The 23,278-nt window shown below is 62.3% G+C and overlaps 2 protein-coding genes across 26 annotated transcripts in view; one reads left to right on the top strand and one right to left on the bottom strand.

Annotated features, from left to right (window-relative positions):
• The first annotated feature begins 2,249 nt into the window (after positions 1-2,249).
• Positions 2,250-5,490, top strand: PIPOX (pipecolic acid and sarcosine oxidase). The gene is made up of 8 exons (XM_065036894.1): positions 2,250-2,504; positions 2,883-3,031; positions 3,463-3,664; positions 3,745-3,927; positions 3,990-4,142; positions 4,209-4,367; positions 4,515-4,590; positions 4,678-5,490. Exons 1-8 carry the CDS (start codon positions 2,379-2,381, stop codon positions 4,806-4,808), a joined length of 1,179 nt encoding a protein of 392 aa, XP_064892966.1. The 5' UTR covers positions 2,250-2,378; the 3' UTR covers positions 4,809-5,490.
• Positions 5,491-6,027: 537 nt separating this feature from the next.
• The window catches only part of MYO18A (myosin XVIIIA), a 36,455-nt gene continuing 19,204 nt past the window's right edge, over positions 6,028-23,278 (bottom strand). For 20 of the 25 annotated variants that reach the window (XM_065036867.1, XM_065036869.1, XM_065036872.1 and 17 more), the window contains 30 exons: positions 23,018-23,210; positions 22,480-22,566; positions 21,927-22,068; positions 21,691-21,850; positions 21,420-21,606; positions 21,092-21,329; positions 20,127-20,236; positions 19,948-20,013; positions 19,504-19,632; positions 18,913-19,056; positions 17,901-17,990; positions 17,683-17,802; positions 17,496-17,607; positions 17,222-17,349; positions 16,913-17,067; positions 15,678-15,801; positions 15,397-15,597; positions 15,003-15,113; positions 14,570-14,674; positions 14,327-14,473; positions 14,123-14,236; positions 13,838-13,954; positions 13,652-13,735; positions 13,296-13,433; positions 12,475-12,660; positions 12,253-12,392; positions 11,526-11,570; positions 9,822-9,944; positions 7,810-8,988; positions 6,521-6,659 (listed from right to left, as the gene is read on the bottom strand). In XM_065036867.1, the coding sequence (XP_064892939.1) occupies positions 7,818-8,988; positions 9,822-9,944; positions 11,526-11,570; positions 12,253-12,392; positions 12,475-12,660; positions 13,296-13,433; positions 13,652-13,735; positions 13,838-13,954; positions 14,123-14,236; positions 14,327-14,473; positions 14,570-14,674; positions 15,003-15,113; positions 15,397-15,597; positions 15,678-15,801; positions 16,913-17,067; positions 17,222-17,349; positions 17,496-17,607; positions 17,683-17,802; positions 17,901-17,990; positions 18,913-19,056; positions 19,504-19,632; positions 19,948-20,013; positions 20,127-20,236; positions 21,092-21,329; positions 21,420-21,606; positions 21,691-21,850; positions 21,927-22,068; positions 22,480-22,566; positions 23,018-23,210 (4,867 nt within the window). In that variant the 3' untranslated portion in view covers positions 6,521-6,659; positions 7,810-7,817. Of the gene's footprint in view, positions 6,660-7,809; positions 8,989-9,821; positions 9,945-11,525; positions 11,571-12,252; positions 12,393-12,474; positions 12,661-13,295; positions 13,434-13,651; positions 13,736-13,837; positions 13,955-14,122; positions 14,237-14,326; positions 14,474-14,569; positions 14,675-15,002; positions 15,114-15,396; positions 15,598-15,677; positions 15,802-16,912; positions 17,068-17,221; positions 17,350-17,495; positions 17,608-17,682; positions 17,803-17,900; positions 17,991-18,912; positions 19,057-19,503; positions 19,633-19,947; positions 20,014-20,126; positions 20,237-21,091; positions 21,330-21,419; positions 21,607-21,690; positions 21,851-21,926; positions 22,069-22,479; positions 22,567-23,017; positions 23,211-23,278 lie in introns of all 25 variants that reach the window. The other 5 variants (XM_065036870.1, XM_065036886.1, XM_065036887.1 and 2 more) reach the window with 3 other exon arrangements.

Here is a 23,278-nt window from a genome sequence, read left to right as displayed (position 1 = left end):
CTTGACGCTTCCCCAGGCACGTACCTGGACTGCTAATGAGGGGCTGCCTTTGGTGGCTGTTGGTTTTGACACAAAGCAAACAAACCCTTTGCAGATGCCTTCAAAGCGTTGGGGATGGTGAGAGCTGGGAGGTAAATGAGGGCAAGCGCAGCTGAAGCCAGCACACGGCGGCTTTGGGGGAGAACTTCACACTCCCCGCAGCCACACGACTTCCTGGGGAGCAACGCTGCTCCTTCATTATTTGTTAAGTGCTGGCTGCACTTGCTGGAGGATGAGGATGGGACAGCCCGGCCCACAGTGCTGGTGGGGATGATGATGGGGGAACTGCAGCTGCCATCTCAGAGTGCAGCAGGTGCAGCGGGTGCAGGGGGTGCAGCGGGTGCAGGGGGTGCAGCGAGTGCAATGGATGCAAGGGGTGCAGTGGATGCAATGGGTGCAGGGGGTGCAGGGGATGCAGTGGGTGCAGTGGATGCAATGGGTGCAGGGGATGCAATGGGTGCAGGTAGTGCAGGGGATGCAATGGGTGCAGAGCCCAGCAGGCAGCAAGCCGCTGCTGAGCCCTGTCTGGCCTTGGCCAAAGCTCCTCATTCCCAGTTTCTCCAGCCCCACATGGATCTGGGCTGGGGGGGCTCCCACAAGGGCTGTTCCCCAAGTCCCAGTGCCAGCCCCGAGTGTTCCCATCCATCCTCCCAGTCCATGGGAATATTCCATTTGTCCCATGCTCTCGGCACAGCTCTCCCGACCTGTGCCGGCTGCTTTAGGAAACCGATTCCTTCCTGCCACGAGTGTTGCCTCTGGTTCATCTAAACCCAGCTCAAGGGAACAAGGGCAGGGATGGAGGACACCAGGCACAGCGCTCGGGGCAGCCCCATAAACCTCATCCTGAGGCAAGATGAGCCCTTTGCAGGGTCTGGGGGTGCAGATGTCCCCAATGTCTGGGGTCAGCCCTGGTTGGGGGTCACCTGTGGAGTGATAACAATGGCTTGAGGGGTCCTACCAAGCCCTGGGGACACCTGCTGGGGCACAGCTGTCCCCTCCGGCACTGGTGACCGTCCCTGCATGTCACTGATGGTCTCCTTGGCTTCCTAGCAGCACAAGCAAGGCTTTTCCAGCCCGATCTATTAACACGCCGTTAGCGGGAGAGGAGTTCATTTTTGCCATTTAACGTTTCACGGATAATTAATTATTCTTCATCTTTCCCAGTAAAAAAAGGAAGAGCAGGTAGAGAGGCTGTTCAAAGCAAAAAAAAAAAAAAAAAAGCAACTTGAAACCCAGGGAAATTGGTGAATTATTTGTAACATCAAAGGCGAGGGAGGATGTGCTGATTTAATGGGGCACCGCACGATGCAGAGCCTGGGGCATCGCGGTGATGCTGAGGCTGGTGTGAACTCATTGCACTAGTGGTAGCTGCACAGATGAGGGGCCCTGGTGGGGAGCCCACCCCTCCCCTGCACCCCATCCGCCTCCTCTCGCCCCATCGCCGTGTGCTGCCGGTTCTGCCTTTGCACGGTGCCGGGGTGTCCCTGTGACCCAGCTGGACACCGTGGCTGGCGGGGCTGGAAATCCCCCCCCAGCCCAGCACAGGCCTCCCACGCTCCCTGATGCCTCATCCATCACTGGAGGCGAGCAGGAAAATAAATAATGATATTTAACATTTCATAATAACGACAATTAACCGGTAAATAATGCCTTTTACACCACAAAAGCGAGAGTAAATTAATTCCCCTAATTAGCTGTCAGGCAGCGTGGGGCAGTGGCTGTAGCAGGTGAAGCCAGCGGCCCCTGCCTGCATTATGCCCCCCCTCATGCATCGCTGAGGATCCCCACACCCCCAGTCACCCCCCAAAATTGTGCAGGTTTGTGAAACCCATGGCAGCGGTGGGACACGGGGCTCTGCGCCGCATCCCGGCTGCTCCAGCCGGCTCTAAATCACGCCGATCTCCCATTAAAAAGAATAGCAACAACAACAAAAGATGGCAACAAAATAGTTTATGGCTGTAATAAATTGTGCCAGAGGAAAAAAACAACCCGTTTTCCTTGCAACGAGTGGGGGGTTTCCCGTTGGCACACAAAAGGGAGCATTATGGAAACCAGCATCCCGCCGCAGTCAGGGAGGGAAACTGGGATTTATTGGAAACAATTTGCCATCAGATTTATCCCATCCGTTGGAACTGGTTCCTCTGGTGATGCTTTGGGGCTGGGGGTCCCTGCTGCAGTGTGGGGAGGACAATGGGGGGTCCTGTGGTCCCCTGTCTCCATGGGGACTGGAGGGCAGCCAAGGCTCCACCACCCGCTCGGCTAGGCCGGACTCTGCCCCGTCCCTCCCCTTGGCTCGGCTCCCGGCTGCCTGTGGGACAGGGACAGGGACGAGGACAGACATGGCTGCCCGCAGCCAGCCCCAGAAGGCCACCTACGACGTCATCGTCATCGGGGCTGGCATCCAGGGCTCCTTCGCTGCCTACCACCTGGCCCAGCGTCACAGGGACACCCTTCTGCTGGAGCAGGTACCGGCAGCCCCATGTCCCGTGTCCCTTGTCCCACTGTGTCCTCAGCTCTGCTGTGTCCCTTGTCCCACTGTGTCCCCAGCTCCAACATGCCAGGGTGGGCACCTGCAGACCTGGCTGCCCTCTGCCATGTCACGGACCAGAGCCGCTGCCAGCACCCCTGTGTCCCCACTGCCAGGACCCCCATGTCACCAGTGCCAGGACCCCCACATCCCCAGGGCCAGGACCCCCATGTCCTGCCATTTTCCAGCACCGTGCCTGGCAGGCCGGGCTGTGTTCCCAGGTCCCCGCTGTGGCACAGCACCAGTGCACACGGAGCCAGCGGGGTTGTGGGGTGGTGGTGACCGTGGTCACCCCCATGTCTCCCCCGCCCCACAGTTCATCCTGCCCCACTCCCGGGGCAGCTCGCACGGGCAGAGCCGCATCACCCGCAGCGCCTACCCCCAGGCACACTACGCACGCATGATGCCCGACAGCTTCAGGCTCTGGCGGCGGCTGGAGGACGAGGCCGGCACCAGCCTCTACAGGTGACGGGGATGGGGACGCAGCCCCACCGGGCACCGTCCCCTCCCCGTGGGGCTGGGGGCTGCGGCCACAGCGCTGGGCAGGATGAGCCGCCCTGGCTGGCAGCTGTCGGCTCCGCATAATTTATGGGGCTCCATAAGGAAGCCTCATTAAGAAAATGAGCATCTAAACGATCCCCTGCTGCTGGGGTCAGAGCTGATGGGGCTTGCTGTATTTAGGGGGGGTGAGTGTGATGCCAGCATGCAGACCCCCCCATGCTCCACCCCCTGTGCCCTTGCCCAGTGTCTCACCACAGGGTGCCCTTGCACCAGGGTGCAGCATGTCCTGAGCATCACCAGTGCCACTGGACCTCGGTTTCCCCCAGTGGTAAAGTGAGGGGGGGTCTGAATGGGGAGGGGGTGACAGGTGAGCTGAGGTGGCTGCTGGGGTGCAGGCAGACGGGGCTGGTGGTGCTGGGCCCGGCGGGTGACCCGGAGCTGGAGAGCTGCCGGCGCAGCCTGGGTGCCGGCGACATCCTCGACACCACGGCGCTGGCCCAGCGCTTCCCCGGCCTCCAGCTCCAGCCTGACCAGGTGGCCCTGTGGGACAGCACCGGTGGGGTGCTCTTTGCCGACCGGGCGCTGCGGGCGGTGCAGGTGGGTGCTGCCAAGGGGATGGGGTGGGTGTCCCCCAACTTTGTCCCTGTAACCGCCTCCTGTCACCATCCACTCCCCAGGACATCTTTCGCCAGCACGGGGGCACCCTGCGGGATGGGGAGAAGGTGCTGCACATTGAACCTGGGGATGTGCTCACCGTCACCACCACTGCCGGGGTGTACCGAGCCCCCCAGCTCATCATCACAGCCGGAGCCTGGACCGGTGCTCTGGTGGCACCCCTGGGTCTCCGCCTGCCGCTGCAGGTAAGGGGCAGTGGCACCACGGGGTGGCACGGCCACGGTCAAGGCTAATGCTGTGACTCCAGCCCCTGCGCATCAATGTCTGCTACTGGAGGGAGAAGGAGCTTGGGATGCCCAGCAAAGACAGAGCCAGTCCCTGTTTCATAACGCTGGGGCTGAGCGAAGCCCCCCACAGCATCTACGGGCTGCCTGCACTTGAGTACCCGGGGCTGGTGAAGGTGAGCGGGGCACGGCGGTGGCGCGGGGATCCCCTGGCCAGCCCCTCCTGACCGGCTGTCCCCCAGGTGTGCTACCACCACGGCAGCCCTGTTGACCCTGAGGAGCGGGACCGGGTCCCCCCAGATGCCCCCCGCCCTTATGTTGGCCTCCTGAGCAGCTTCATCAGCAGGTACCTGCCCGGGCTGGAGCCCCAGCCAGCCGTGGTGGAGACCTGCCTCTACACGGTGAGAACCCCTCAGGAGCAGGAGCCAAGTGTCTGGGGTCCCAAACCCTTCCCCATCCCAAGGTGGACCTTGCCATCACCCCCCCGCCGCACCTTGAGTCCAGGAGAGCACCCCTGGCCCCACACCCTCACACTGTGACTCTCACAGAACACTCCGGATGAAGATTTCATCCTGGACCGGCACCCCAAGTTCAGCAACATCATAATCGGGGCCGGCTTTTCAGGTAGGCAAGAGCACACCTCCCCTGGCACCCCAGAGCTGGTCAGGACTGTGGGGGTGCCTGTGTCCCCATACCCCCGTCCCTCTGCAGGCCACGGGTTCAAGCTGGCGCCGGTGGTGGGGAAGCTGCTGTGTGAGCTGAGCCTGGGTGAGGAGCCATCGCACAGCATGGCCGCCTTCACCGTCACCCGCTTCCCCGGTGTGCTCCAGCCTGAGCTGTAGATGCGGGGCCTTGGCCATGCCTGGTGTGGCATCACACTGTCCGGTAGCTGTGTCCCTGTGATCCCATGTCCTTACACCCCAGTGTGCCAGCACCTCCCACCCCTGCATCCCTGTATCTCCAACACCCTCCGCCCTGGTGTCCCAATATCCTGCACATTCCGCTACCCTGCATCCTCATGTCTCTGTACTCACCACCACAGCACCAGCACCCAGCAGCCATCTGTGCACCCCAGCACCACTCCATCCCCACATCCCAACACTCCTGCATCCCCATACCCTGCACCCTGCACCCTGACAACACAGCAACCCAGCAACCCTGCATCCTTGTATCCCAGCATCCCAGTACCCTGAATCTCTCCATCCCGGTATCCCAGCATCTCGGTACCCTGCCTCTCCACATCCCTGTATCCCAGCATCCTGGTACCCTGAATCCCTCCGTCCCTGTATCCCAGCATCCTGGTACCCTGCCTCTCCACATCCCAGCATCCCCATATCCCCGCATCCCAACATCCCATATGCCACACAGTGCCAAGCCATCTCTGCCAAGTGCCCGCTCCCTGAAAACAAATTAAGGTGCTTTGTCAGCCTCATGAAGATGGAGCTGGAACAGCGCAGAGAGACACACTCGCTTAGGAGTCAAGTTAAATGTTTTAATGTTAAATGTGCCATTTTATTATCATTAGATCGCTCCCACTTAATGAAAGCGCATTAGCGCAGCGTGGCTTTATGGCAGTGAGTGCCAAGCTCAGACCATTTGTTTCCAAGAGATGGTGTGGAAAGGGATCAAATGACCTGGTTTGCTGGGGTCCCGGGAGTGGGGGGGAGCCCCGGGGTGTCCCTGGGGGTGGGAGGGGGCAGCACCCAGCCAAGGCCGGTGGGTGCTGGAGCCGAGGCAGAGCCGTGGCCGGCGATGCACATCATCTCCTCCATGTTAAATAATTAACACCGGCAGGCAGAGGGCTCCCATCACTGCTGCTCATCTGCATATTTATGAAGACTGATAAATGATTCAGTGCCGGCACCCACGAGGGCCATCTCCCCCTCCCATCCCCAGCACCCGTGGGTGCAGCAGGCTCAGGGACGGTGCCAGGCTTGGCCTCTCCATGCAGCCCTGGATGTTCACCAGAGCTGGACCTGTCCCGCCAGACCCCGCCACCATGCAAATACCCCTCCGAAATGGGGTAACACCCCCGGCATGTGGAGCAGGCAGCAGCCAGAGTCAGCCAGAAATGACGTTTATTTTCATACTGAAAGTAAAGGGAGTGGAGGGGACGCACAGCTGGGCTAGTGCAAAACAACCAGGCGGGGTGGGGGGTGATGACAAGCTGGGGGTGCACAGGACCCTGTCCCCACGTCCCCATCCCGGCTGTGGGGCGGCTGCTCCCCAGGGCCCGGCCAGCGAGAAACGTCTTTGGCTCAACTAAAAAGGGTTTAACAGGGAAGAGGGGTGCCCGAGGTGGGGGAGTTTAAGTTATAAAATAGGGAGCCAGCAGGCACTGAGGAATAAACCTGGGTGCCGGAGCTGCCGGCTCTGCCACCTGGGACAGACGGGGGTGGGAGGGTGGGGGCTGCAGCCAGCGAGCCCCCAGGCTGCACGCCCCAGGACCGAGGGGGGTGGCTGCATGTCTCCCCCCATCCCAGTGCAGAAGAAATACCGGCTGCCTGGGGCGGCCCCGTGGAGCTGAGTGTTCCTGGGGTGACGGGCCGGGCTGTGGGGGCTAGGCGGGGGTCTCGGCGGCCCGGCTCTCTGCCTCGCTGTGGGAGCTGCGGGAGGAGCGGCGTGTCCCTTCCCCGGCGTCCTGCTCCTCGTCCCAGCGGTCGTAGGCGAAGGAGTGCCGGGAACCTGGGGGGCTGCGTGGGAGAAAGCAGGGTTAGCGGGGTCGGGGGGGCTGCAGTGGCACAGCAGGGCTCTGCTGCAGGACATATCCCCCCCCGGCTGCACCGGGAGCTGCGAGGAGCCGGCACGACAGCAGGCAGCTGGATAGAGCCTCCATCACCACCTTGTTTATTATTTCTGAGAAAACGGGAGCACGCTCCACTGCGACTGACCCCGACCCGCCCGGGGGCTGCCAACCCCCGCGGGCTCAGAGAACAGCTCGTGGCTGCAGCTGCCAATGCTGCTGATTGCAGGAGTCACCATGCGAGGGTCCCGGTCACACCAGAGCCTGGTGCTGGTGGTGTTTTGTGCCCCCTAGATCCCATGATACTTCACCGGCACCAGGACAGGCAGCCTGATCACAAACATTTCCAAAAGGCTTTTTTCCCTTCCTCCAGCACTTCTCCCATTGGAGCCATCAGAAAAGATTGAACCCACTTCAAAATCATTGCTGGTGAGCCCAGGTGCACCCCAGGCTGCACACACGCTCTCTTCTCCACCACCAACCAGGGTGCAGAGCCCCCAAACCCCACAGAGCAAGGCTGTCTGCACCCCGATTCCCCGTCACAGACACCCCACACGGCACAGGGCAGTGGGATGCGGCTGCCCTGAGAATCACCTCCGAGCCCCAACCACCCTGCGCTCACACACTGCAGCGGGTGCGTGTTAGTGCCCGTCCCGCTCCTCCTGCAGCCTTTAGGACCCACCACAATCCCTGGGGCGCAGCGAATCCCCCAGGGCGAGCGGGGATGCCACACCACCCCGAAAACCCTGGCATTTCTTGAAGGAATCAATTCAGCTGCATCCTGGCTGGTGCTGGGGAGCCGGGAAGGGATTAGTGCTTCCCGCTGTCCCGCAGCCGCTAATCCCGAACACAGCACGTCCTGGCAGCACGGGCAGCTGCTGGTCCTGCCGCGGCCACACCGGGGATGCTCCACGCGGCTGGAGATGCATCAGGGATGCCCTGTAGCCCCCAAAAGCCGGGCTGGCTGTGGGCACAGTGGTGTGCCCCATCCCGGGGTACCCAGCAGAGGTGGGCTCCATGCCCGGAGCCGGGCGAGGGTTAGAACGAGTGGTTAGTGGCACACGGGGAGGTTCATGCTGCACGGCACACACTGCTCCCACCTCCTGCCTCAGTCGCTCTCGGGCCGGTACAGGTACTTCATCATCAGGCTGTCCACCTGCTTCTTCCGCTGCTTCTCCTCCTTTTTGCCCCGGCCGGGGCGTGCCGGCTCCTCGCCCCCCGCTGCCCGTGGGCCCTTCTTGACACTGGAGGTGCTGCGGTAGGAGCTGGTGGAGCCAGAGGAGGAATCGGAGGAGGAATCGGAGGAGGAAGCCGAGTCGGATGATGACTGCTGCTTCTTCTTCTTCTTCTTGGATTTCTTCTTGGACTTCTTAGCGTGCTTCTTGGTGCTCTTCTTCTTCCGCTCCTCCTCTTCCTCGGAGGAGCCTGAGCTGCTGCGGCGCCGGCCGGAGCGCCGGGAAAAGTCGAGTGCGGATGCGGAGCGGCGGAGGCTGCCGGGGGGGCGGTCGGCGGCGCCCAGGGGGGCCGCACTCCGCACGCTCCTCACGCTCCGTCTGTCATCCCCCGAGTCGGCCTCGGGGCTGGAGCAGCCCCCGGCCCGCGCCGGGCGGTAGCTCAGCACCTCCTGGATGGCGGCTTCCAGGTCGGGGTCGAGGTAGGAGCGGTGCCCCACGGGGCGGGCGTCCCCAGGATCCCCCTCCTCGGAGGCAGCACTGCGGGGCCGGGGGGGCACAGAGAAGCTGCGCCCCAGGGGGGGCTGCCCACGGGACCCCTCGTCTGTCTCCTCCAGACGGCTGCGGGCCAGGGAGAGCCGCGATTCGGGGCGACCCTCCGGCCCCCCGCGCCGGCTCCGCAAGCTCCCGGGGCTGGAGAGGGCGAAGCTCAGCATCGAGCCCCCCTCATCCCCCTCGTCCCCATCCTCCAGCCCACGCCAGGAGGCAGAGGAGGCCCGGCTCACCGGGGCAGAGGCAACAGAGGCTTTGTCACCGTCAGCTGCCGAGAGGGACCAACGCTTGCCCAGCCCTTGCCGAGCGCGGCTGCTGGCGTCGGCGAAGGCGCGGGCGATGACGGCCGCCCGGTCCTCAGGCTCGCCAGCCCGGGCCGCCCTGCGGGCAGCGCGCTCGGGGGATGCCGGTCGCTCGCTGAGCGCGCTGAAGAGCGTCTGCTCATCCCCGCGGCCACCTATGGAGTCCTTGAGGCTCGGCCGCTTCCTATAGCTGAGGCAGCTCAACACCGACACCGGCCGCTCCTCGGCCTCAGGACCCTCCGGCGGGACTGACCTGCACCGGCAGCACCGCGGCCCCGGCACGCACCGGGGAGACAAAAGAGACACGGAGATAAGCGGGCAGGACAGGCAGCGAGGCAGCGTCGGTAATTTGCGTCAGCGGGAAATAGCATCGTTGGAAAAATGTCATGTAAATGGGGGAATTGTTCTAGCCCAGCACTTTGATTCCTCTTTAAAGTGTTGCGTTCAATTTAATTCATTGTCGGCTACCTGGAGCCGCTGTGTTTGATTCTCGACTTCAGAAAAGGTGGAATTATCTCCAGTAACAAAATGTTTTACATCTGCACCACTGAATAAATTAAACCAATTAAAAAAACCGGCTCAGATCTTTCCCCCTTGCTCGGCAGAGAAGGGGGAGCCCCCTGGGACTCCCGGAGCCCTGCTAGGAAATTGGGTTTGGATAAAAGCAATCTGTGCTCTGCAGGTGAGCGGGGCTGCGTGCCCCAGCCCCACGCTGCGGGGGGGGCACCTGGGCATGTCCCCCACATCTGCTGGGGGCTGTGGAGGCAGCCAGTGTTTGCTGATGGATGTGGTGGAGCTGCAGAGGACAGGGGGATGCAGCCCCAAAGCTAGGGGATGATGCCCAGGGCTGGAGTCTGATACCACACCCCCCGGGGGAGGCAGATGGGGTCGGGGCTGCAGATGCCCGTGTACCTCTGGGGTGGGTCCCCGTGCTGCAGTGGCTGCAGTGCTGTGGGTGGGATGCTGGGGATGGGGACCTTGGGATTGGGGACAAGCATCCCCCATGGAGACCGAGCCACTCACCGGCATTAACCCCTCCCTGGTTGTCCCCCAGCCCATCCCATCCTTTCCCAGCCCTGCACCCACCTGCTGCCCTTCAGGCTGCCGTCATCCGAGAGCGCTTTGGAGGAGCCTTTGTTCTTGGAGAGCCAGGACTTCACCCCGTCCACCCGCTCCTCCAGCTCTGAGTCCACGTCTGAGTCACCGTCGCTGCCGGAGGAGCAGGTTGGGGTGGGAGAAAAGCGAGAGGTGAGCAGGGGGCAGGAAGAGTTTGGGTGCTGGGGGGGTGAAATTCAGCTGACAGATGCCAAACCTCCCCAGCACTCCGTTTCATGGTCCTGCTCCATCTCCCAACGCACAACCTGTGTGCGTACGGCTCAACCTGCCTGCTAAGGGCACAGCCATGCCCCTGTACCCCCAAATCTCACCCCTGCCCAGCAAAGAGGCTCCTGCACGCTCAGCTCAACATCCCCCTGCATGGCTGCGGGGCTGGAGAGATAAGACAGCGGGGCTGATGTTGGGGCAGCAGGCTGGGCACGGCTCCAGAAATCTGGGAGATTTCCAGCTCCAGGGCTGGGAAGGAAATAAGTGGGTTCGTTTTATAGGCCACCATCGAGTGCAAAATTACAGCGAGGAAGAGCGATGTTGATGGCCCTGGGTAAACAGGAGTTTAGCAGGCAGAACAGGAACGTCTCCGGCAAGGCGGGCGCAGGAGCACAGGGAACAGATTTACGGCCCTGCCGTGCCAGAGAACCCCTGATTTACATGCCGGCATAAAAAAAAAGCCCTATCTGGCTTAAACCATCTAATTTATAACAGCCGTTCGTAACCATATTGATTGCCTTTAGAAAGAAGGTGCCGTATGCATTGCAAAATCCATTCCTCCACGTTAAAAGCATCCCTGTATAAATCACCCTGAATACCCAACTGCTGACTGCTTTCATTAGGGTTACGGCCGGGCCGGCGGGATCCATAAGGAAATCGAAGCGGCTCGTCCCCCTCTCTCCCCAGGCCGCTGCCGGCTGGCACAACGTGAGGGCTCCGAGCGAGCCGCTGCTGGGGCAGGAATATATCATATCATCTTAAACGGGCGTTTTATCTGCCCGGCTTTGGGCTTATTCCCTGCCTGGGGACAGCGGCAGACGGCACGGGGGACGGGCTGGGATAGACCCTGAATATGCTTGACAAATTCAAAGCAATAAGCCGCACTCCATCACGTGCGTCTCTATCCCTTGCAATACATCCAGGCAACGCTCAGCTTGGAAAAAAAAAACCCCAAAACCAAAAAAAACCATCAACAACAGAAAACACAGAATGACAACAAAGCAAAAAACAACAACATGCCCCGTAAACAAACTCGGGGAGCATATGAGGTTTCACAACCGGTGGAATTAAACTCCACATCAAATGCAATTTAAGTCCGGGCGAGCGTGCTGTTAGTTTAGCAAGACGTGGGTCACGGGGCAGTGACCACGACAGGGAATATTAATTGTGGCGGCAGCGGGGCTCCGTCACAGCTCCATGCCGACACGCTTGTCATTAACCATGCTGGAGCGTCACCCCCCGCCCTGGCCCAGGGGCTTGTCCCTTGTCCCCTGTCCCCCACATGGATGCGGTTCCATGCTGTGGATGTGGTTCCATGCCATGGATGCGGTTATGTGCCGTGGATGCGGTTACATGCCCCGGGTGTGGTTAGGGCATGCGGAGCTGGGCCAGCAGCATGCGGGACCCCGGCCCGCGGGGGTGAGGTGGGGGTTAGGGGAGGGGGGGAAGGAAAGAGGAGCTCCTCACAGTTTACTCTTTCTTTTCTGATACTTTGCCACCATGTCCTGCAAACTGGGAGGGGTGGGGAGGGGGGGAGGGGGGAGAAACACAACAGAAAGAAATCAAATGAAAGGAAATTAAAAAAAAGAAAAAAAGAGCAAGTGGGTGAGGAAATAATGGGGTGGGGAGGGACAAATTAAATGGTGGGGAAGGGCTAAGGGAAATGTGGCAGCCTGCACCCCTGACATGGGGCTGCACTTGGCCGGATTCCAGCATCTTGGACTGGATCCTACTATCCCAGGTCAGGCTGGATCCCAGTATCCTGGGCTGGGCTGGATTCCAGCATCCCGAGCTGGGCTGGATCCCAGTATCCGGGGCCAGGCTGGATCCCAGCATCCCAGAGCTCCTGCCAGCCTGTGCTGCTCTGGCTCCTTGGGGTCCCCAGGCTGTTTCCAGCTGGCACAGCCCTGGCTGTATTTTGGCCACCTCTACAAGTGGGTGAAGCTGCACGGGGGCTGCGGGTGGAGGGAGGGACGGACGCACGGACTGATGCACGTGTGCATGGGTGCACAATGCATGGATGGAGGGATGCACGGGTGCACAGCCAGATGCACATGTGCACGATGCATGGATAGACAAATGGACAGACCTGCCAGGGCCAGGCAGAGCCCAGGGGTCCCCGTGGCACTTCAGAAGTGGAAGGAGAAGCGGTGAGCCCCGTGTCGTGCCCTGCGTGGGAGCCAGGCGCTCTCACCTGTTGATGAGGTCCTCGTTGCTGTCACTCTCCATCTCATCCTCGATGGCTGCCTGCAGGTCCCCGATGCGTTTGAAGGCCAGTTTCAGGTCTGCCTGCAGGCTCTGGTTGGCGGCTTCCAGGCTCTCCAGGTCCATCTCCTGCATGGAGGGAATGGGGTGAGCCCGGTACCCCCAGGAAACTCCTGTGTCCCCATGCCTGTCCTCGTCACGGGTGCCTCACCAGCTCGTGCTTCTTGCGGCTGGCTTCTGCCTCCTTCTTGGCCAGCTCGCCCATCTCCTCCTTGACATCACGGAGCTGCCGCTGCAGCCGCTTGTTCTGCTCCTTCTCCCGGTTCTCGGCGGCCGCGCGCTGGTCCCGCTCCTCTGTCAGCTTCTCCATGTTCTCCTTCAGTCGCGTGGCCAGGCTCTGCGGAGCAATGGGGTCACCCCAGATCCCCCATGGATCCCCCCAAGGGCTCACACAAGGACAGATCTCAACCCTATGGATGTTCACAAGGAGATGGAGGAGAAACATCCTCCCACCCAGGGCCAGGGAAGGGGCAGAACAACCCGCGGGTGCTTTGCCGAATTGGAAAAATAGATTTAACTGTGTGTGAAGTAATTACAGCGTGTAACGTAGGGAAAAAATAGCTCTCGTTCTCTCTCAGCCGCTGAGCCAGCCGCTGCATATTTATGGCCCCGGCAGAGAGAGCGGGGAAGGGAAATAACAGCCAGGAAAACATTAAGAGGAGAGCTAAGCTGCTCCGCTCCCCCGGCAGAGCTGCAAAGGCAGAATATAAAGCAGGCGGCGTTTAGCGGGGCTGGGAGAGTCTATAATTTCTCTAAGTCAATGCAGGGAAATAGCAGCACTTTGCCGGGCTGGGCGGTGGATTATTGTTATCGGCGCTTGCCGGGAGCGTTCCCTGCAGGGCCAGGACAGGCTGCTGGCAGGGAAGGGCAGCGGTGTGGGTGGTTGTGGGGAGGAGATATTGGGGATGCGCTCAGGGAGCCCCTGGGCAGCTTTGCATCATGATCCCGCTGCATCCCGGTCCCAGGACCCACTTCCAGGCGCTTGACTTGCGTCCGCTCGAACTCCAGCCTAGTCTCCAGCTCCCGGATCTTGGCCTCTTGCCGGCTCACCAGCGACTTGTCCACCATGGATTGCTCCAGGAACTCCAGCTGGCTCTGCAGGCCTTGCAGCTGCAGGGGGGGCACAGCCTCAGCATCGACCACCACCCCCAAAGTCTCTCGCCAAGTTGCCCTGGGCAGAGCTGCTGGCCACACTGTCCTCAACCAGAGAGCTCCCCATGGAGCCCTGCGCCCCCCAGGGTGTGGGGCCCTCCAAGTGTGGGCAGCGGGTCTCTGGGTGCCACTGCCGCCTTCACTTGGGGTGCATGCCCAATGTCGGTGCTCCCCACCTTCTCCTGCAGCTCCTGCTTCTCCTTGCTGACCTCCTCCAGCTGCGCCTGCAGGTCATTCATCTGCGCCAGGTCCCGGGATGCCTGTGGGACACACCAGAGTGTCAACGGGGACCCCACTGTGCCAGCTCCCAGAAGGATGTTTATGGGGGCACGGTGGTGCCACAGCTGCTGTTCCCCTCTCACCTGGGCCACGGCCGCCTTGTGCTTCTTCATCAGCTCGTTCATGTCCTCCTGGTCCTCCTCCAGCCGACTCTGCACCTCGTTCTTCTCCCGCTGCAGCCGGCTCAGCTGCTCCTCCAGCTGCAGGGAGACACCTGCGTCTCCCACTGCACCCCGGGGAGAGGGGCACCCACCCCCAAAACCATCCCGAATGGCGTGGGGGCACCCTGACATGCTGCTGGGGGTCTCCCATCGGGTGCATGTGGGACATGGCCCCACCACGGTGCATGGCACCCCAAAACCGCTTACTGCTGCCTTGGCCTTGGCGAGGTCATCGATCTGCAGGTGAAGGTCCTCAATCTCCACTTCCATGGACTTGCGGGCCTTGACAGCGGCCGCGCACGTGAACTCAGACTCCTCCAGCTGCAGGGACACAGCTCAGCACCCAGACAGGGAATGGGAACACCCCATGTCCCTCAAGGGCTGCAGTTTTGAGGGGGTCTGGATGCACACCTGGTTCTTGAGCTGAGTGATCTCCCTCTTGCTGGGCGCGTTGTTCTTCAGGTGGTCCAGCATGATCTGTGCATCAGCCAGCAGCGCCTTCGTCCTCTTCAGGTCCCGGCGCAGGCGCTTCTCCGTCTCAAAGTCCCGCTGGTTGGCCTGTGGTGGAGGGGACACCGTGCCAGGGCACCCACCCCACCACGGCCACCTCAGGGTCCCCAAGCGAAACACTTGCCTGGCTGCCCTGCATCCTACCTGCTCACTGAAGGCAGATAACTTGCTCTCTAGCTCCCGCTTCTCTCTCAGCACCTTCTGCTTGTCCTCATATTCCTCTTCCAGCTGCACCTCCATCTGCTTCAGCTGGGAGACAGTGAGCACGGCCCAGTCAGGATGGCCAAAAGGGGCCAGGACGTCCCCTTTGCATGTCCCCACATACTGGGGACACGGGATGACCCCATTGGCCGGCTGTTTGTGCAACCAGCGGTGCAGAGCCCGGCGTGTGCTGGCCCGGGCAGCAGAGGGACCGGTTGGACCTGCCGGGCCAGCAGAGCTGGGCCGTGGCCGTGTGGGAGCGTTGGGTGCCGGGTGCTGCGTGACAGTGCCCAGCTGGCAGCTCCCAGCACCTGCCTGGGGCACAGGGCCCCATCCTGGACCCTCCTCGCGCAGAGGGGCTGCAGCCGAGCCCTACCTTCTTCTGGCACGACTGCCGAATCTCCTCCACCTCCTCATCGCGGCTCTCCACCTCCTTGGCATGGGTCTGCCGCAGCCGCTCCATCTCCATCTCCAGCCGCAGCTTGGCCTGAAAACGGGGGGGACATGGTCAGAGCTAAGGGGACATGGGTCCCACACACCACCCTCTGGGCGCCGCTCACCCGGAAAAAACCCCAGTCCGAGTCTGACTGGGCCACCCGCCCCACGGCAACGTGCCGGGCCATGGCACGGAGGGCTGGGAGCCGCAGCGGTGCCTGGCCCAACGCCGGGCTGAGGGCGAACGCCTCCGCTTCCCAGGCAAGCCCGGCCCAGGTAATAACAGCCCTGCCCGAAACTACCCCACCCAGAAACCTCGCCCCTCCCCGCCGTACCTGCTCCAGCATCTGGATGGTCCCAGCCTGCTCGTCCAGTTCCTCCTCCTGGTCTTTGACCTTCGCCTCCAGGTCCCGCAGCTGCTTCTTCACCTTGGCCAGAGACGCCTCATCCTTCGACTCCTGGGAGGAGATGTCCTGCAGCTCCGCCTCCAGCGCCTCTGCCTTCTGTGTCAGCCCCGTGATCTCTGAGTCCTTGTCCTGACAATAAGGGGGGGGTCACCATGAGCTGGAGGTGTCTGCTGGCCATGGGGCTGGGGAGGGGATGGGGGGACACTCACCTCCAGCAGCTGCTTGAGCCCAAAGACCTCGGCCACCAGCACGTCCTTCTCGCGGCTCAGCTTCTCCCGCTGCAGCCTCTCCCGCTGGGCCTCGTCGTGTGCCTGCGAGAGCTCGCTGTCAAACCTGCGTGGGGACAGCGGGGCTCAGCACCAAGACACGGCACCAGGCACTGGTCACCAGCACCGCGCCGAGCGTCCCCGTCCCACGGCAGCAGGCACTGAGTGCTCGTTTGAAACGTGCTGCTGATAAGCCTTTAATTGGCGGCACGGTGGTGTGGAGCGACTTGGAGAAACTCCTCCCAACACCTTTGCTCAGCAGCTGATGGAGAACGTGGTGCCTGCTGTGCAGACTCCAAAGATGTCAGCAGGGCCGTGGCTACTAACGGTGGGGGTTTGGCTATGTGGTGGCAGCAGGGGACACTGCACCCTCCAAGCAGGACACAGAGGGGCTACAGGACATGGAGGGGCTGCAAGGCCCAGGGTGGGTCTCCAGCAAAGACAAGCCCTTGCAGCAGCTCAGCTCCCCCAGCCACAGCCTGGTGCAATGGTCCTGCATGGGATGGCACCGGTCCCATTCCCGGAGGGGACATGAGCCCGCAGCAGGAGGGGGCTCAGCACAGCCTGGAGCTGGGCAGCAGCGGGACAGCCTCTCCCAGTGCCCCTGGGATGGGATCAGCTGGGTTTGCTCCAAAATCGCTGCCTTTGGGGCTTGGAAAACAACCCCACGCTTGAGTTTGTGACCTGCGCTAAACACCTTGGCAGCTAATCCCCATTTTTACTCGCGCTGGGTAATAAACAGCTGCATTAGCACAGACTCCAATCCACGGAAATTGAAATTAATTAGATTGGATTCTCTCGCTGTATTTGTGTGTGTGATCATTACCATAATGAGATGAAAGCGTCCCTGCTGCTTAATAACGTTAAACTTTGGGGCTGGGAAAGGGGATGGGACAAGACCAAGCACTGAGCAGAGCATGAGCAGCCTCCAGTGTGGGACATGGTCCCACACAGGGGGATCACTCGGCTCTGGAACCCACAAAAGGCCATTGGGGTCCCCCCCACAATGAACACATCTGATCCGGGCAGCCCCATCCCACCAGAGATGCCTCGGCCAAGCAGGAGCTGGTGAAGTGCCCAAATCCGTGCTAAAATGGTAATGCCGCTCTGCAAGAGGCTCAGTGTGCGGCGAGAATGTCACCCCCTCGGCATGTCACCGCCAGTGCGCGGTCCCCAACCTCCGTTGCTTCTTCTCCAGGTCGTGGTTGCGCCCTTGCTGTCCCTCGAGGTGCAGTTTGGTGTCCTGCAGCTCGGCGGCCAAGCGCTGGCACTTCTTCTTCAGCTGCTGCAGCGCCCGCTGGCTCTCCTCGCTGTCCGCCTGCAGGTCTGTCAGCTGCAGGCAGGCGCGGGCAGGGCGGTCAGGGCTCGGGGAAGCCACTACGTCCCCACTGCCATGGCCACACGCTCCCTATGTGTAGCTCCAAGCAGGCAGCGACTGCCCACCCCCCGGCCACCCCACCCGGGGGTCCCCGGAGCCCCCCACTCACCCTGCGCTCCAGCTGCCTCTTGCCCTGCTGCTCCACCTCCAGCTTGTCCTCCAGCTCCTGCTGCAGCCGCTTCTTGGTGAAGTCGATCTCCCGCACCGCTCGCTCGTATTTCAGCCGCCATTCGCCACCTGCGTGGGGAAACGGGGTCACCCAGGGGCTGCAAGGGGTGATGTGGGGCCCCAGGGGTAGGTGATGCCACCATGGAGAGGGGGATGACATGACCATGGGGCACCCCAGGGTGTGCTGGCAATGAGCACCAGAGGCAGGACGGTACCTGAATCGTCATCGTCAAGCTCCCCGTTGAGCTCAGCCGCCCGGATGAGCCGAGCCTCCATCACCTCCATCTCCATCGACTCCATCTGCTTCTTCAGAGCATCGTACTTGGCCTGGGAGGGGACACAGCCATGGTGAGCACTGGGGGGGCCGAGAGAAACTGCAAGGCTGGGGAGCGGCGCTTGTACCTGCAGGTCCTTCATCTCCTTCTCAGCCCGCAGCCTCTCGGCTGTCTCGGCGTCCAGCAGCTGGGAAGCCGACTCGCCAGTGTTTCGCTCGTCCGTCAGCTCCGACGTCAGCTCTGTGATCTGGGGTGGAGCAGGGGGAGCGGGACCGTGGGCTGGGGCAGGCGCCAGGGTGGGATGGTACGGCACCGCAGCCCCTCCCGGAGCCAGCGAGGACCTACCCTGCTCTCCAGGCGGTCGCTGTTGAGCCGGAGCTCGTTCCGCTCCTTCTCCACCTTCTCGAGTTTGCTCTTTAGCTGCTGGATCTCTTCCTGCAACAGAGCGGGCGGTGAGGGAGGGGGCAGGCGCAAGAGGGCGAGGTTGGAAGGCAGGAGCCTGGCAGGTCTCTGCACCCCCCAGTTCCCCCCCAGCACTGGGTGGGGGCTCCTGGAGGCAGGGGCCGGTCTCCCCTGCCAAGGGCTGGGCAGGGACTTTCCCCAACCCGCTCCACCGCCGTGTCGACTCCAGCCCCATAAATGGCGTTGGAACGCCAGGCGGCTCTGGTGAAGCCGCAGAGGGGTCCCCACACCCCCCTGGGAGACTGGGTGGGAGCAAACCCACCCACTGTGCCTCACCAAAGGGCTGCAGACCCACCGGGATGCCTGGGGATCACCAGGGCAGTGTGCCCGGCTGCCCGCTTCAAGCACATCTTTCTGACCCCTCCTCTGGTGCCAGCACAGGCTGGGGGGGTTAGGAGGGGGCCCAGGTGCCCCCACTACGGGCACCTGTCCTTGGTGGGTTGAGCTGAAAGCTGAGCCAGGCAGCAGCTTTGTGCCCGGTGGGGGCACGAGTGTCTGGTTGCCAGTGCGGCGCAGAGCCCCCGCATCTGCCTCTCGGCACAGGGTTTCATTTCCATTCTCCACGCCTCGTAATTGGGCTCACGCACCAGCCGGCTCCCGGGATGCTAATGACATGCTGAGTCGCAAATTAGGGAGCAATTCGAGCCTGGCGCTGGTGGGGCACAGGGTAGCCACGGTCCTGCAGCCCACCGTGAGCTCCTGCATCCCCCCGTGAGCTCCTGCATCCCACCGTGAGCTCCTGTATCTACTGTGAGCTCCTGCATCCCACCGTGAGCTCCTGTATCTACTGTGAGCTCCTGCACCCCACTCTGCCCCAGAGCCCTGCCCAGGACCAAGACTCCCTCAAGCCCCCCCGCCCCATCCAGCCCTTCCACCTCGGCACAGAGATACCCACGTCTTTGCCGCGGATCTGCTCCTCGGTGAGCTGCACCTCGATGAGGGGCCGCACGGTGGTGAAGAGCTTCCACCACGGCCAGTCCTTCACCCCCTTGTTCTTCTTGATGTTCTTCTGCACGCACCGAATGGCCAAATCCTGGATCTGCGCAGGGGATGGTGTCAGCACGGGGTGCCACCAGCGGGGCAAAGCAGGGGGATGGGTGCTCAGCACCCCTGCCGGCACCCGGGCATGCTTCCCTTCATTAGCATTTGGGCTAATTGCACCCAGCTTATCTGCTGTTTGATTCCCTCCAGCCCCTCCAAACGTTGATCTTGCAGCAAGCGAGGCGCTGCCGAGATGCCTATTTTACATCCTCTTTAATAATAGAAGTGGGAGGCAAAACGTTGCTTCATCCCACCGTGGCGATGCCCAGCGCCCTTCCCGCCGGTTCCCCTTGGCCCCCCGGCCCCCGCCTCGGCCCCCCACGGCTCCCCACGGCTGGAGGCGGGAGGAGGAGGTGCTGGCCCAGGCAGCGGCAGAAAAGCTGCACTGCCCATTTTAGGCGAAATTGTGCAGCAGAGTGGGGAGGGGAGAGTCGCTGGGACGAACCTTCCTCTTCTTGAAGTGCTGCCGTGCCAGGAAGCCCCTGCACGCCGCCTGGAACAGGGTGATGTTCTTGCTGGTCTGTGTGTCCCGCTGCTCCTCCAGCCTGGCCAGAGACCCGGCTCGGAAAAACACCTGCGGGAGGGGAGCGGGGTGAGATGCGGATGGGTGCTGGCATCCCTCTGGCCACACTGTGCCACCCTCCTGCCACACCGGCTGGCGGGGACACGTCTGTCCCCTCTGCAGCCACTGGTCCTGTCCCATTGTGGGGGTTTTATTCCCCAGGCATCAGGAATGCTGTAGGTGGGAGCAAACAGCGCTGCCCTTGCACTGCGCACCATGCCATGCCGCGCTGAACCATGCTGTGCCATGCCATGTATCCCTGCCCTGTGCCACCCACCCCTGCCCTGTGCCACCACCAGCACCCGCAGACACCATCTGGCACCATACCCGGCTCAAGCCCATGTGGTAGCTGCTCTTCTCAAGGTCCAGTGACTCCAGGAGCTCCTCCACCGCCTGCAGGGATGGAGAGGTGTCAGGGCTGGGCTGGCAGCACCCCAAGGTGCAAGGGACCCCTGGGGTGCAGGGGACCCCAGACTGCAGCACCCACCCCAGCACAGGGCACGTACCCGCTTCTCGTCCACCACGATGTAGTTGCGCCCGTGCTTCTTGGTCAGGTGTGGGGCCAGGACATCAAAGCGCCGCCTGAACTCCGCAAACACCATGTGGTCGGGGTACCCTGGGGGGCAGCAAGGGAGAGGGGGGCTGCGGGGGCAGCCGGGACACCCGGGGATTGCTGGGCACAGCCCTGCATGCCCTGACTGTCATGTTTTGGGGGAGCAGATGGGGTCACAGCACAGAGCGCAAGTTTCCCTTGGGGTTGGGCACAGCCAGAGCGCCCTGACCCTCCCCGGGAGGTTTTCCTTGGCCGTGTCTTCCAGCAATTTTGGCCAGGATCTGGGACAACAGCAGCCAGCTCCTGCCTCGGGGGGAGCACAGGGACACGTGTCGCCTGTGCAAGCAAACAGGCTCCTCCGGCTCCGCTCTGAGCCACAGCCAACTTCTGCATCAGGCTCGCAGCGCTGAGCCTCCACATCTTAATTAACAAAGGGGTATTGATGGGGATGCTGACCCCGTCACGGCCAGCTGGCCGCGGCCATCGATCCGGGAGGTGCGCGGGCAGCGTCAGTTCCCGATGGCGGCAGGAATGGCCCAGCCCCCAGGCAATAAACCCTTGGCTGGGCTGCACTTATTGATAAAAGCTGAGCACGACCTGGCGGAACAGGGGATGGCAGCCAGCAAGAGAGCTGCCAGGAGCCAGCGGCACCAGCGGAGACACCCAATTAAGGCCATGCCTGTCCCCAGCGTAGATAACAGCTCCGTGGAGACGGGGATGGGGCCAGGATCACCGGGGGGGGCACGGCTGGCAGCCACGGGGCTCAGAGCAAAGGCGTGTGCCAAAAGGGTTCCTTGGGGGGAGTTTGGCTTCCCAGGGAGACGACGCAGCCAGGACCCCCACGGCATCCGTCCCAGCAGCGGGATGTGCACTGCAGCCCCCACGTCCCCCCGGCTGGGTGCTGGCAGTGCGGCTCACCTTGGCGGTACATGCGGAGGGCATCGAGCAGGCGGGAGCCACGGAGCTGGGCGCGCAGGAGGGGCACGTCCAGCTGCATGAGCCCAGCCTCGCAGTGCTCCGCCGGCAGCTCCAGCTCGCTGCCGCTCACCCGCCGGCACGGCAGAGCCCGGGGGTCCCCGCCACCCCCTGCCGCCTTGGGTAGGAAGCAGTGCACAAAGTGCAGCTTGGACTTCTTGATGCTGTCAATGAGGGCATCCTGTCGGCACAGGAGAGTAGTGTGAGCGGTGACATGCAGCGGTGCCCCAGCCAGACCTGGGGAACCCTCCCTTGGCACCCCGCTACTCACCACTTGCAGCTTGATCTGGATGCAGAGGGACTTCTTCTTGACGGCAGCCACACCGGTGGTGAAGGTCTTGCGCATGCTGGTGGCCCGGCGCAGGGCCAGCTGCGACCCCCCCTCTAGCCCCGCCACTGAGCCTGACAGCACCAGTGCTGACCCGCCGCGGCCGGCAAACAGGCTGCTGATCACCTTCCTGCAGGGCACGGAGGGGACGTCACCCACCAAAATCACCTCTTCTCCCCGCCATGCCCCCTTCCCACCCTGGGATCCCACATACTTCTGCGACTCCTGCAGCAGAACGGAGGCGTTTTGGGAGGCTGGGTTGTGCTTGACATGGTTGAGCCAGCCTGTGGCATCGTACTCGACCCAGTTGGTCCCTGAGCTGTGGCCCAGGAGGAAGTGCCGGGGCTTGTCACTGGGGAGCAGCGGGTTGTGCCCTGTGGGGAGACACGGCATCGCTGAGGACTGGTGCTTTGCAGATGCATGGCCCTGTGGTTCCAGTCCCCCTCTGACCTTTCTTGCCCGCTTCCTGGGGGCCGTAGTAGGAGAAGAGCCGCTCCAGCAAGGTGTCTTCGTTGCCACCCGGCTGCAGTGCTTCCTCCTCCAGCAGCCACAGCAGCCCCCGTGCCTCATCCGTGCGGGCCAACGACCGGACCTGCGGGTGACACTGCGCTTGTACCTGGCCTGGCACCTTAGTGTCCCCTGAGGCAGGCATGGGGGGACAGGGGATCCGGGTGACCCAGAAAACATGTAATCTTGGCCACTGTCAGCAGCAAGGTAGAGCGGCACCACGCAAGAGGCTCTGCTTAATGGATACCCCACAGGGAAAGAGTCTGTATGTCCCACTCTGGGCAGCGAGACACTCCCTGGGGGACTCAGGCACCCACAGGCTGAACCCCAGCAAAGGCCTGGGGGATGCACCAGGGATGCGGCTGCATCCACACGGTCATTGCTCGGCATTTGGGACAGCACCTCTGTGTCCCAAAGGCCAGGAAAGCTACCCGGCCGCTGCCCAATGCTACAAACTGCCGTAACACGGCCACAGTGAAGCGCGGCAGGTTCTTACCAGTGCCTGGTGTGAGGGCTGGTCTACAGCAGCTACAGAGCCGGAGAAGCTGGGCTCGGCGTCGGCCAGGGCGAGCTCTATGTTCTCCTGGGGAGGGGGACAGAGGGACAGTCAGTGCCCGCGCAGCCGGGGAGCAGGGACAGGGATTAGCACTGGTCAGTTCTCCCCACCACCAGCACCTGCAGCCACCTCACCACCTCCCACCCTGGCACGTTTTCAGGTAAAGCTGCCCAGCTGGGGCTGGAATCACAGAATAATTTTGCTTGGAAGAGACCCTCAACACCACCAAGTCCAACCATTAACCCAACACTGTCGCTAAACTACATCCCTAAGAACCTCATCTCCGTGTCTGCTCAATGCCTCCAGGGATGGTGACTCCACCACTGCCCTGGGCAGCCTGTTCTGGTGCCCAACAACTCTTTCTGGGAAGAAATTTTTCCTCATATCCAGCCTGAACCTCCCCTGCTGGTAGGAGATGTTGGTGCAGAGAGAGGAGAGGAGGGGAGGAGGTGATGGCAGCCCCTGGTGTCCCCAATACCTCTTTGTATCGCTCCAGCTCGTGGGCGAAGGTGCGCTGGTGGAAGAGGAGCTGCAGGCGCTCCTGGGCGTAGTTGTGGCAGAGCTCCTCAAAGGTGCCCCCCCGGCTCTGCCCCGCCAGCTCAGGGTTTTGCGCCCCAGGGGTGTCCACCACTGTCACAGAGCACACCGAGTGCTGGCTCGACTTCAGTGCCCTGCGGGGGACAAGGGGACACAGTGGGGTGAGCGGATGCTGCTGGGACCCCTCCCAGTTCTCCCCCCA

Source organism: Columba livia, chromosome 20 (genome assembly GCF_036013475.1).
Source record: "Columba livia isolate bColLiv1 breed racing homer chromosome 20, bColLiv1.pat.W.v2, whole genome shotgun sequence".
Classification (NCBI taxonomy): domain Eukaryota; kingdom Metazoa; phylum Chordata; class Aves; order Columbiformes; family Columbidae; genus Columba; species Columba livia.
The sequence above is the reverse complement of the archived record's forward strand: the minus strand, read 5'-3'. Positions and strand labels throughout refer to the sequence as shown.